The following is a 12013-nucleotide window of genomic DNA, read 5'->3' as shown; positions in this document are numbered from 1 at the left end:
ACCTCCTCCTCTTCCCCCACCTCCTCCTCTCCCTCCTCCTCTCCCTTTCTCCCTCCACTTCCTCCTCCACCTCCTCCTCCTCCTCTTCCTCCACCTCCTCCTCCTCCTCTTCCTCCACCTCTCCCTCCTCCTCTCCCTTTCTCCCTCCACTTCCTCCTCCACCTCCTCCTCTTCCTCCACCTCTCCCTCCTCCTCTCCCTTTCTCCCTCCACCTCCTCCTCCTCCTCTTCCTCCACCTCTCCCTCCTCCTCTCCCTTTCTCCCTCCACTTCCTCCTCCACCTCCACCTCTTCCCCCACCTCCTCCTCTCCCTTTCTCCCTCCACCTCTTCCCCCACCTCCTCCTCTCCCTTTCTCCCTCCACCTCTTCCTCCACCTCTCCCTCCTCCTCTGCCTTTCTCCCTCCACCTCCTCTTCCTCCTCCAGCTGCAGCCCAGCTGCCTGACCCTGAGTACATGGAGCAGCAGTCGCCCACTGACGACTCCAGGCATCTGAGGGAAGAGACCGAGAGGGCCATTGCTACGGCAGTCGCAGAACACAGCACCCAGGGCCCCGAAGTCCTGCTCAATGCGGTACGAACACACACACACACACACACACACACACACACACACACACACACACACACACACACACACACACACACAGACCTCTGAGGGCTGAAGCCTGAAAAAAAATCCTGAAGCTGGAAACAGACCTCCCGATTTTTTTCAATCTCAAGTATGGTATGAGATGACATGACGGATGACAGACGGAGTCTGGTAGGTTTGAGCTGTTGGCTGGTTAATGGCGACCTTGACGACCATAGAACAGACGGGTCAAGAAAATCTCAAACATAAACAGTATGATGGAATGTGGATCGCGTGAACAATGGAAAGAATTGCAAAGGATTCAGTCTGTTACCCAAACACAACGATTCCACGACTGAACACCATGACTACCGTTGCCTCCCTTGGACTTCCCACAGTTGTCACGGACTTTCTATCCTTTCAAAATCAGGCTTAAAAATCGGGAGGTCTGTTCCCCGCTTGAAAGGACTCTAAAGCAACCACCAAACACGACACCAAAAGCCTTTGATCTACACTTATTCATTTAGCCTTGAATTCCTTCTTAATGGAGTAGGACTCGGCCAAATTCTCTCTTTCTCTCTCTCTCTAAAATATATAAAGAAGTGATAATTTAGGTACCGTAGTCTTAGGGGTTCAAGTTTCTAGTTTCATTTGAAGGTCCTGTAGAAATTGTTTTTCCTACTCTGAGGATTTAGTGTTCCTCTGACTCCCTGATCCCTTTGCACATTTCCCAATCCCCCTGACTGGGTTTGGAGACTCATCCCGGTTCGGGTTAGGTTGTGTTCAGAACCCTTGACTCACTCTGGTTTGGGTTAGGTTGTGTTCAGAACCCTAGACTCATCCTGGTTTGGGTTAGGTTGTGTTCAGCACCCTAGCCCATTCGGAGACTCATCCCGGTTTGGGTTGGTTCTGAACGGTTTGGGTTGGGTCTCGTTCAGAACCCTAGACTCATCCCGGTTTGGGTTGGGTCGCATTCATAACCCTCAGAACCAGTCCTTCTGATTAGCTTGGATGTAAGGGTGCTGACCTGGATCTGTGTTTGTCAGCATGGCCCTTCAGTGACTCCATACAACTCTCATCCTCTTTTTCTTTCTCTCTTTCCACCTTTTAGCACTTCTCTCTCTCTCTCCCTCCCTCCTCCTCTCTATATCTGTTTTTCTATCTGTCTGTCTATCTATCTATCTATCTATCTATCCTCTCCTTAGCTATCCTTCTATCCATTCATCATCTGTCTCTTCTTTATACTTGAGTTTTTGCATCTGTTCCCGATTGTTCTCCCACACTCCTCTAGCCTTTTCTCTCTGTCTGTCGTTCTTTCCCTCTCTCTTCCTCTCTCCACAGTCCAGTTCCATCCCTTCATCCCCGATCCCCACCCCCCATCCCGCTGCTGCTCAGGTTCCCCCCCCACCTGCCTCTTGCCCCCAGTCCTCCCCTTGCCCCGCTGTGCAGGGGTGGGCAGATGCCCCCTGCTCTCCCTCCCAGGTAGTGGAGATGGCCACCCCTCAAGTAGGAACCAGCCTCACTGAGACAGAGGAGGAGGGGTACGATGATGAGGTAGCACCCCCCACCCACCTTCCTCGCTTCACTCCTTCCTTGTGCCTCCCCCTGTGCCTGTCTGAAGTCTCCATGGCGACCTGTGACCTTTGCCCTCTGCTGTGAACCTGGGGCGTCTGGGATCATTCAGCTGATCCATAGACCTGAGCTTTGTGTGCATCTGGACGTGAATGGGAATGTGACGTGCATCACAATGCTAAAATACATGAAGAAATATGAGCTCATCTTACTAGGGACAAGCATGGGCATCTCAATACTAAAATACATTATGAAACATGGTCATCTTACTAGGGACAAGCATGGGCATCTCAATACTAAAATACATTATGAAACATGGTCATCTTACTAGGGACAAGCATGGGCATCTCAATACTAAAATACATTATGAAACATGAGCTCATCTTACTAGGGACAAGCATGGGCATCTCAATACTAAAATACATTATGAAACATGGTCATCTTACTAGGGACAAGCATGGGCATCTCAATACTAAAATACATTATGAAACATGGTCATCTTACTAGGGACAAGCATGGGCATCTCAATACTAAAATACATTATGAAACATGGTCATCTTACTAGGGACAAGCATGGGCATCTCAATACTAAAATACATTATGAAACATGGTCATCTTACTAGGGACAAGCATGGGCATCTCAATACTAAAATACATTATGAAACATGGTCATCTTACTAGGGACAAGCATGGGCATCTCAATACTAAAATACATTATGAAACATGGTCATCTTACTAGGGACAAGCATGGGCATCTCAATACTAAAATACATTATGAAACATGAGCTCATCTTACTAGGGACAAGCATGGGCATCTCAATACTAAAATACATTATGAAACATGGTCATCTTACTAGGGACAAGCATGGGCATCTCAATACTAAAATACATTATGAAACATGGTCATCTTACTAGGGACAAGCATGGGTATCTCAATACTAAAATACATTATGAAACATGGTCATCTTACTAGGGACAAGCATGGGCATCTCAATACTAAAATACATTATGAAACATGGTCATCTTACTAGGGACAAGCATGGGCATCTCAATACTAAAATACATTATGAAACATGAGCTCATCTTACTAGGGACAAGCATGGGCATCTCAATACTAAACTACATGAGGAAATATGAGCTCATCTTACTAGGGACAAGCATGGGCATCTCAATACTAAACTACATGAGGAAATGTACTGTATGGGGTCATGTTACTGGGGACAAGCATGGGCAGATCTGATAGAAGCAGCACTTGTTCAGCGCATAGACTGTTCTATATATACAGTCTATGGTCCAGCTTGTTGTCTTTTGCAGCTGTTTTCCAAATGAAATGATCAGGGGCCGGTTCCCCGGTAACGCTCACTCTTAGCGCGCTAAGAAGACTCAAAAGATACATCTTTCCAAAGTTGTTTATGTTCCTAAGTGTGTTCCCCGAAGTGTCCCCTTAGGAAGCTTCTTAACACTCTGCCTCTTACGTTCGACGTTACAAAGGCGCTGTCCCAAGTGAAGGTGCTAAATTAGTTGGCATCGATTGCTCAGGAATCGATTTTCTACTTCACGCGAAGGTGCATGACGGCGTTAAGAAAGACAACACGTTCTATGCAAATGAAACATTCCTCAAATTATTCCAGTAACATTTATTTGAACATAGTTTAAGATATCAGTAAAATATAAACTATTGGCCCCAGCAGTGGCGCGACTGGCTGGGGCACCTGCACCGTACGCCGGCGACCCGGGTTCGATTCCCTTTCTGGATCCCACCTCTCTCCCACTCACTTCCTGTCAATTTCCAATATCCTGTCTAATTAAAGGCATAAAAAGCCCAAAAAATATTCTTTAAAAAAATATATAAACTATTAACTAAATTATCAAATTGTCAGTAATATGTTCACACGAAATGTTGTGACAGGTAGACTAACCGGCTAGGCCTATCCCTTGCTAATCATCCACCGTTATCCCGTTTATCTGGTTTAACGACTAATAAAAATTATGTAATACACTTTTATATTAATGGTAAGGTACCTTACAATTAGAATTGATTGGCAAGCAGCTGCAGTTACTTCTGTTTAATGCGGTATTGATTGCCATTGGTTAATGTTTTCAATAAAAAGCAACCTATCTACAATGAACAGAGAGAGAGAGTTAGATACAGTATGGTGGGGAAGCAACGTAAAAAAAGGGCACAAAGCTTCTCGTCAGAGGAACTTGAAGTTTTGCTGGATGAGGTGAGCTTACACAAGGTGACACTGTTTTCCAGCTTTCGGAATAACTTGTGCAACAGCAACAAAAAAGAGCTATGGAGCGACATGGACTACACGGCTCCGCGGCCGGCGCCGTTTTTGATTCAATACAAGGACACGTTGGATCGCTGCCATAGGCCTAGTTGGTCGCTTACTGGACACCACCATGCTTACCCATTTATAGATCTTAGCCATTTAGAGGCAAATTCTTTGCCAGCTTTTAATTATCAAAAGTGATTGCCAATTTGAACGCTTTAATGACATTACGAAATAGCCTAGGCTAATTACCACCATATTAGTTCTGATACCAAATAAAGAAAACTTCATAAATAGGCCTGCATCCATTGCGAACATATTTTATTATTAGTCTTAAAATGTCCATAACATAAATCCACAACATCATCAACATACTGTACCATAGTTTGACTTGTACTGCGCTGCGCTGATTTCTAAAGACTGCTGCACAGTGGCGGCGACTAGCGCCTTGAGAGCTCAAACAACGCTAAGAGAGAGCTTACGAATGGTCCAGACCAACCTTACGAACGTGTGACTTACAGAAGATATACTTAGTGTACGAACGTGTGACTTACAGAAGATATACTTAGTGTACGAACGTGTGACTTACAGAAGATATACTTAGTGTACGAACGTGTGACTTACAGAAGATATACTTAGTGTACGAACGTGTCGGGAATCGTTAACGTTAAGAGAGAGGTTAAGAGGGTTAAGAACTACTTAGAGATAAGAACGTTTTGGGTTAAGAACTACTTAGAGATAAGAACGTTTTGGGGAACCGTCCCCTGTTTGTTCAGCTTGTTGTCTGTTGCAGCTGTTTTCCAAATGAAATGATCTGTTACGTCTCAGCAGACTGCTTGTGCGTTGTGTCAGTGGTGGGCATGATGTGGAGGGGGGGGAGCATGATCATGAGTGGGGGGGGAGCATGATCATGAGTGGAGGGGTATGGGGGGGGGGGCATGATCATGAGTGGAGGGGTATGGGAGGGGGAGCATGATCATGAGTGGAGGGGTATGGGGGGGGGCATGATCATGAGTGGAGGGTGGGCATGATCATGAGTGGAGGGGTATAGGGGGGGGGAGCATAGGGGGGGGGCATGATCATGAGTGGAGGGGGGGCATGATCATGAGTGGAGGGGTATAGGGGGGGAGGGGAGCATGATCATGAGTGGAGGGGTATGGGGGGGGGCATGATCATGAGTGGGGGGGTATGGGGGGGGAGCATGATCATGAGTGGAGGGGTATGGGGGGGGGGGCATCATCATGAGTGGAGGGGTATGGGGGGGGAGCATGATCATGAGTGGAGGGGTATGGGGGGGGGGGGCATGATCATGAGTGGAGGGGTATAGGGGGGGAGCATAGGGGGGGGGGGGCATGATCATGAGTGGAGGGGGGGCATGATCATGAGTGGGGGGGGGCATGATCATGAGTGGAGGGGTATAGGGGGGGAGGGGAGCATGATCATGAGTGGAGGGGTATAGGGGGGGGGGGGCATGATCATGAGTGGGGGGGTATGGGGGGGGGGGCATCATCATGAGTGGAGGGGTATGGGGGGGGAGCATGATCATGAGTGGGGGGGGGGTCTCGTATACAGTGTGTAGTGTGTGTGTGTGTGTGTGTGTGTGTGGAGGGTGTCGTGTACAGTGTGTGTGTGTGTGTGTGGAGGGTCTCATATTCAGTGTGTGTGGAGGGTGTTGTGTACAGTGTGTGTGTGTGTGTGGTGTGTGGAGGGGGGGTCTCATATTCAGTGTGTGTGTGGGGGGGGGGGTCTCGTATGTAGTGTGTGTGTGTGTGGAGGGTGTCGTGTACAGTGTGTGTTGAGGGTCTCATATTCAGTGTAGTGTGTGTGTGGGGGGGGGTCTCATATTCAGTGTGTAGTGTGGCTGTGTAGCTTTGCAGCATCTGAGATCTAGTACATGCACTTCTCATCAGCATCTGATATCTAGTACATGCACTTCTCATCAGCCCACTTCTCATCAGCATCTGAGATCTAGTACAAGCACTTCTCATCAGCATCTGATATCTAGTACATGCACTTCTCATCAGCCCACTTCTCATCAGCATCTGAGATCTAGTACAAGCACTTCTCATCAGCCCACTTCTCATCAGCATCTGATATCTAGTACAAGCACTTCTCATCAGCCCACTTCTCATAAGCATCTGAGATCTAGTACATGCACTTCTCATCAGCCTACTTCTCATCAGCATCTGATATCTAGTACATGCACTTCTCATCAGCATCTGAGATCTAGTACAAGCACTTCTCATCAGCATCTGAGATCTAGTACATGCACTTCTCATCAGCCCACTTCTCATCAGCATCTGAGATCTAGTACAAGCACTTCTCATCAGCATCTGATATCTAGTACAAGCACTGCTCATTAGCCCACTTCTCATTAGCATCTGAGATCTAGTACATGCACTTCTCATCAGCCCACTTCTCATCAGCATCTGATATCTAGTACAAGCACTTCTCATCAGCCCACTTCTCATCAGCATCTGAGATCTAGAACAAGCACTTCTCATCAGCATCTGAGATCTAGTACAAGCACTTCTCATCAGCCCACTTCTCATCAGCATCTGATATCTAGTACAAGCACTTCTCATCAGCATCTGAGATCTAGTACAAGCACTTCTCATCAGCATCTGATATCTAGTACAAGCACTTCTCATCAGCCCACTTCTCATCAGCATCTGAGATCTAGTACAAGCACTTCTCATAAGCATCTGATATCTAGTACATGCACTTCTCATCAGCATCTGATATCTAGTACATGCACTTCTCATCAGCCCACTTCTCATCAGGACCCTGCTGGGCCGTCCTGCTCCATCTTGGAATCATTTCCCACAATCCTTTGGGTTGTGTGTTCTATAAAGTGTCGGTTTTGTGAATGACTCCTAAACTGGCTGGAGTGGATGTCTGAGTGTGTGTGAATGTGTGTTGCAGTACGCAGACGATGGGCTGATATCTGTGTGTGTGTGTGTGTGTGTATCTGTTGATCTTTTAGTAATGAATGCCCATTTCTTATCAGGAATGAACAGTGTGTGTGTGTGTGTGTGTGTGTGTGTGAGTGATGTCGTGACTGTTCTGTAGTAATGCCCTTCCATTCTTGGGCAGGCTGTGCTGACTCCGAGTTTGCAAGGTGTTATTATGGCCGTTGGCAAAACCAGGAAAATATTTGACAAGTACGGCCCAGAGATGGCCTTCTTTAAGGTACCCTCCCCCCCCCCTTTGCCTTGCACGACGGCTCATAACAACCTCCCCACCCCATCTCACCTATGCTTGCTCTCACACTGTTTCTCTCAATTCTGTGTGTGTGTGTATGTGTGCGTCTACTTGTGTCTGAACCCTCATCATTACTTGTATCTTGTGTCATACAGTTATCAGACTTCATTGATATGGCATTGATATGGAAAACACAATTCATAGATGATAAGAACTTTTGGTTTAAATCCCAAAAGCAAAGGTTTCATTTTTAAAACTCTGGCCCCTATTATTTGGTCTATCAATGCAATTGAACAGCAAGTTAGACCTGGACATGAATTACAGCAGTACTGGGATATTCCTTAGCAAGTTAGACCTTGACATGAATAAAGCAGTACTGTGTTTGTTTGTTAGTATGTGTTTGTTTGATTCTTAAATGGCTTGCACAAAATTACACATGATTTCTGTTTTTATTTTTTTAGTGTAGATGGCCTAAATATTACCCAGGGGTCATTTAGCAACTTGATGAGCATGAATTGATGTGAGTTTGCTTGTTTGAAGAGAACAAGAAATGATACTATGTAATAAGAGTATATTAGGTAGATGTAGACGGTGCTTCGTAATTGCGTACAGCATGGTTGTGGGCTGTAAGCTTGCGGTGCTGTTGGAAAGCATTGGAGTTTGGGAGAAACAAAATCAGGGACTTGCATGATGCCACAATGACTTGGTTAGGTTGTTATAGATAGATAGATAGATAGATAGATAGATAGATAGATAGATAGATACTTTATTGATCCCTAGGGGAAATTCAAGGTCACAGTAGCATACAGTAGCATACAGACAACATACACACTTGGGGCAGCCGTGGCCTACTGGTTAGCGATTCGGACTTGCAACCGGAGGGTTACCGGTTCGAACCCCGACCAGTAGGCACGGCTGAAGTGCCCTTGAGCAAGGCACCTAACCCCTCACTGCTCCTCTTGAGCAAGGCACCTAACCCCTCACTGCTCCTCTTGAGCAAGGCACCTAACCCCTCACTGCTCCTCTTGAGCAAGGCACCTAACCCCTCACTGCTCCTCTTGAGCAAGGCACCTAACCCCTCACTGCTCCTCTTGAGCAAGGCACCTAACCCCTCACTGCTCCCCGAGCGCCGCTGTTGTTGCGCCGGGATTAGTGTGTGCTTCACCTCACTGTGTGTTCACTGTGTGCTGAGTGTGTTTAGTGGGATTAGTGTGTGCTTCACCTCACTGTGTGTTCACTGTGTGCTGAGTGTGTTTAGTGGGATTAGTGTGTGCTTCACCTCACTGTGTGTTCACTGTGTGCTGAGTGTGTTTAGTGGGATTAGTGTGTGCTTCACCTCACTGTGTGTTCACTGTGTGCTGAGTGTGTTTAGTGGGATTAGTGTGTGCTTCACCTCACTGTGTGTTCACTGTGTGCTGAGTGTGTTTAGTGGGATTAGTGTGTGCTTCACCTCACTGTGTGTTCACTGTGTGCTGAGTGTGTTTAGTGGGATTAGTGTGCTTCACCTCACTGTGTGTTCACTGTGTGCTGAGTGTGTTTAGTGGGATTAGTGTGTGCTTCACCTCACTGTGTGTTCACTGTGTGCTGAGTGTGTTTAGTGGGATTAGTGTGTGCTTCACCTCACTGTGTGTTCACTGTGTGCTGAGTGTGTTTAGTGGGATTAGTGTGTGCTTCACCTCACTGTGTGTTCACTGTGTGCTGAGTGTGTTTAGTGGGATTAGTGTGTGCTTCACCTCACTGTGTGTTCACTGTGTGCTGAGTGTGTTTAGTGGGATTAGTGTGTGCTTCACCTCACTGTGTGTTCACTGTGTGCTGAGTGTGTTTAGTGGGATTAGTGTGTGCTTCACCTCACTGTGTGTTCACTGTGTGCTGAGTGTGTTTAGTGGGATTAGTGTGTGCTTCACCTCACTGTGTGTTCACTGTGTGCTGAGTGTGTTTAGTGGGATTAGTGTGTGCTTCACCTCACTGTGTGTTCACTGTGTGCTGAGTGTGTTTAGTGGGATTAGTGTGTGCTTCACCTCACTGTGTGTTCACTGTGTGCTGAGTGTGTTTAGTGGGATTAGTGTGTGCTTCACCTCACTGTGTGTTCACTGTGTGCTGAGTGTGTTTAGTGGGATTAGTGTGTGCTTCACCTCACTGTGTGTTCACTGTGTGCTGAGTGTGTTTAGTGGGATTAGTGTGTGCTTCACCTCACTGTGTGTTCACTGTGTGCTGAGTGTGTTTAGTGGGATTAGTGTGTGCTTCACCTCACTGTGTGTTCACTGTGTGCTGAGTGTGTTTAGTGGGATTAGTGTGTGTGCTTCACCTCACTGTGTGTTCACTGTGTGCTGAGTGTGTTTAGTGGGATTAGTGTGTGCTTCACCTCACTGTGTGTTCACTGTGTGCTGAGTGTGTTTCACTAATTCACGGATTGGGATAAATGCAGAGACTAAATTTCCCTCACAGGATCAAAAGAGTGTATATATATACTTACTTACATACTTATACTTACTTACTCACACACACATTTACTAACAGCAGAAAAAGTAATTAAAAGTATATAATATAAAAACACAACTAAGCAATAAGGACTGTAGAAGATAAAGAATATACTAAATATACTAAAATACAAATTATACTAAATAAAACTTAATCTAAATCAATTCTAAAAAACAGTATCCACACATAGTGGATGATTAATCAATCAGGTGCGCTTGCAAGGACTGAAGCAGTGACTGAGCCTGTGGTCCTCTGTGCGTAAGGTAAGGTGCTCTTTGTGAATGAGTGTCATGGTGATGGTGCAAATGAGTAAGTCAAACAGTGCAAGAATAAAGTCTATATATCTATGTATAAATAACTATATTAAGAAAGGTATTAGTGTAAAGGTAAAGTGAAGAGGCAGACAGACTATGCGGAGAAGTCTATCTCTCCTCTTCCCTTAAGTGAAGCATTGAACAGTTCAATGGCCCTGGGGATGAATGACTGCCTCAGTCTGTCTGTTGTGCAAGGCAGTGAGCGAAGTCTCCAGCTGATCAGGCTCTTCTGCTTAACAATAGTGCTGTGGAGTGGGTGACACTCATTGTCCAAGATGTTGATCAGTTTGTTCATGGTCCTTTTGTCAGATATTGAAGTGATGCGCTCCAGTTCAGCTCCCACTACAGAGCCAGCTTTCCTTACCAGCCTGTCAATTCGCCCAGCATCCTTCTTCTTTGTGCTTCCTCCCCAGCATACCACTGCATAGAAGAGGACGCTGGCAACAACAGACTGGTAGAACATCCTGAGGAGCTTGCTGCACACATTGAAGGAGCGCAGCCTCCTCAGGAAGTACAGTCTGCTCTGCCCTTTCTTGTAGAGTGCTTACCACCAAGTTGAGTTGGAGATGATTGAGTTTAACATGACCCTAGCCAGATGAATTTCGCTCCGCCTAGCTCCACTCATCCATCTGGAACCAATCTATTGAAGTGTGGCTTCAGAAGGCTGGGCCTAATCAAAAAATGCTTGCATATGATTGAATAAGCCACTTGTCCGTCATCTATTGACGTGCTACTTCAACCACTCACATCGAAGCCAACCCGTGACGCTAATAACAGTCTCACAGTCGCTTCTACGCTATGTCACATCTATGAAACTCCCGCCCTGCGTCCTGATTGGCTGAACCATAAAGTCGGTTGCAGAAATCACTCTCAATGGAAGAGGTCCCAGATGGATGTGAGTGAAGCTAGAAATTAATTTGGCTAGGGTCAGGTTAGACTGAGTTTGCACCATTGCACAAAGTCCTCCACCAGGCTCCAAGTCATGCTGACGCAGAGATGAGGAAAAAGAGATGCTTGGTTAGGTTTTCATGTCACATCCAGGTTTCAGACGCAGAGATGAGGAAAAAAAGATGCTTGGTTAGGTTGTCATGCCGTCACACCCAAGCTCTACACTCAATATCTGAGGTGATCCAGTTTTGTTCATTTCACAATTGAAAGGTTTAGCCTGAAATAGGATTTTGCAAACGACACTCACAAGACCATTGATTTGAAAAGTCCTTGAATTTGATGAAGATCTGGTAGCAGTGTGGGTTGAGCTTGGCCTGAATGTCGTGCTCCACATTTAGAAATGGCGGCTGGTGGTGGAGTAGTGGCTAAAGAGCTTGGCTAGCATGCAGTAATACGCAGAGTTGTGGGTTCAATCCCCGCGTGTACCCCTGAGAACACAAGGCACCTAACCCTTAAGGTTGCTCCGGGGAGACAGTTGATGTCTGTAAGTCTCTTTGGATAAATTGTCAGCCAAATGAACAAATAATAACATAACAATAATAGATAATAACATAACAATAATAGATAATAACATAACAATAATAGATATATCACATTAGCAGGCCCAGCGCTTTGGCTGCTGCTCTTGTGTGTATGCCAGCATGTGTAGTAGTG

General features: G+C 46.1%; 1 protein-coding gene across 3 annotated transcripts in view; it reads left to right on the top strand.

The window, feature by feature from the left end:
• The window catches only part of usp25 (ubiquitin specific peptidase 25), a 104801-nt gene that overhangs the window by 63265 nt on the left and 29523 nt on the right, over positions 1-12013 (top strand). For 2 of the 3 annotated variants that reach the window (XM_076273773.1, XM_076273772.1), the window contains exon 18: positions 425-570. In XM_076273773.1, coding sequence (XP_076129888.1) covers positions 425-570 — 146 coding nt within the window. Of the gene's footprint in view, positions 1-424; positions 571-1962; positions 2122-7511; positions 7608-12013 lie in introns of all 3 variants that reach the window. The other variant, XM_076273774.1, reaches the window with a different exon arrangement.

This window comes from Alosa pseudoharengus, unplaced genomic scaffold (assembly GCF_046254945.1).
Source record: "Alosa pseudoharengus isolate Yale_2024_CS ecotype anadromous, Long Island Sound unplaced genomic scaffold, YU_APseudo_1.1 YU_APseudo_1.1_scf_8, whole genome shotgun sequence".
Classification (NCBI taxonomy): domain Eukaryota; kingdom Metazoa; phylum Chordata; class Actinopteri; order Clupeiformes; family Clupeidae; genus Alosa; species Alosa pseudoharengus.
This window is presented reverse-complemented; position numbering and strand designations above follow the sequence as displayed.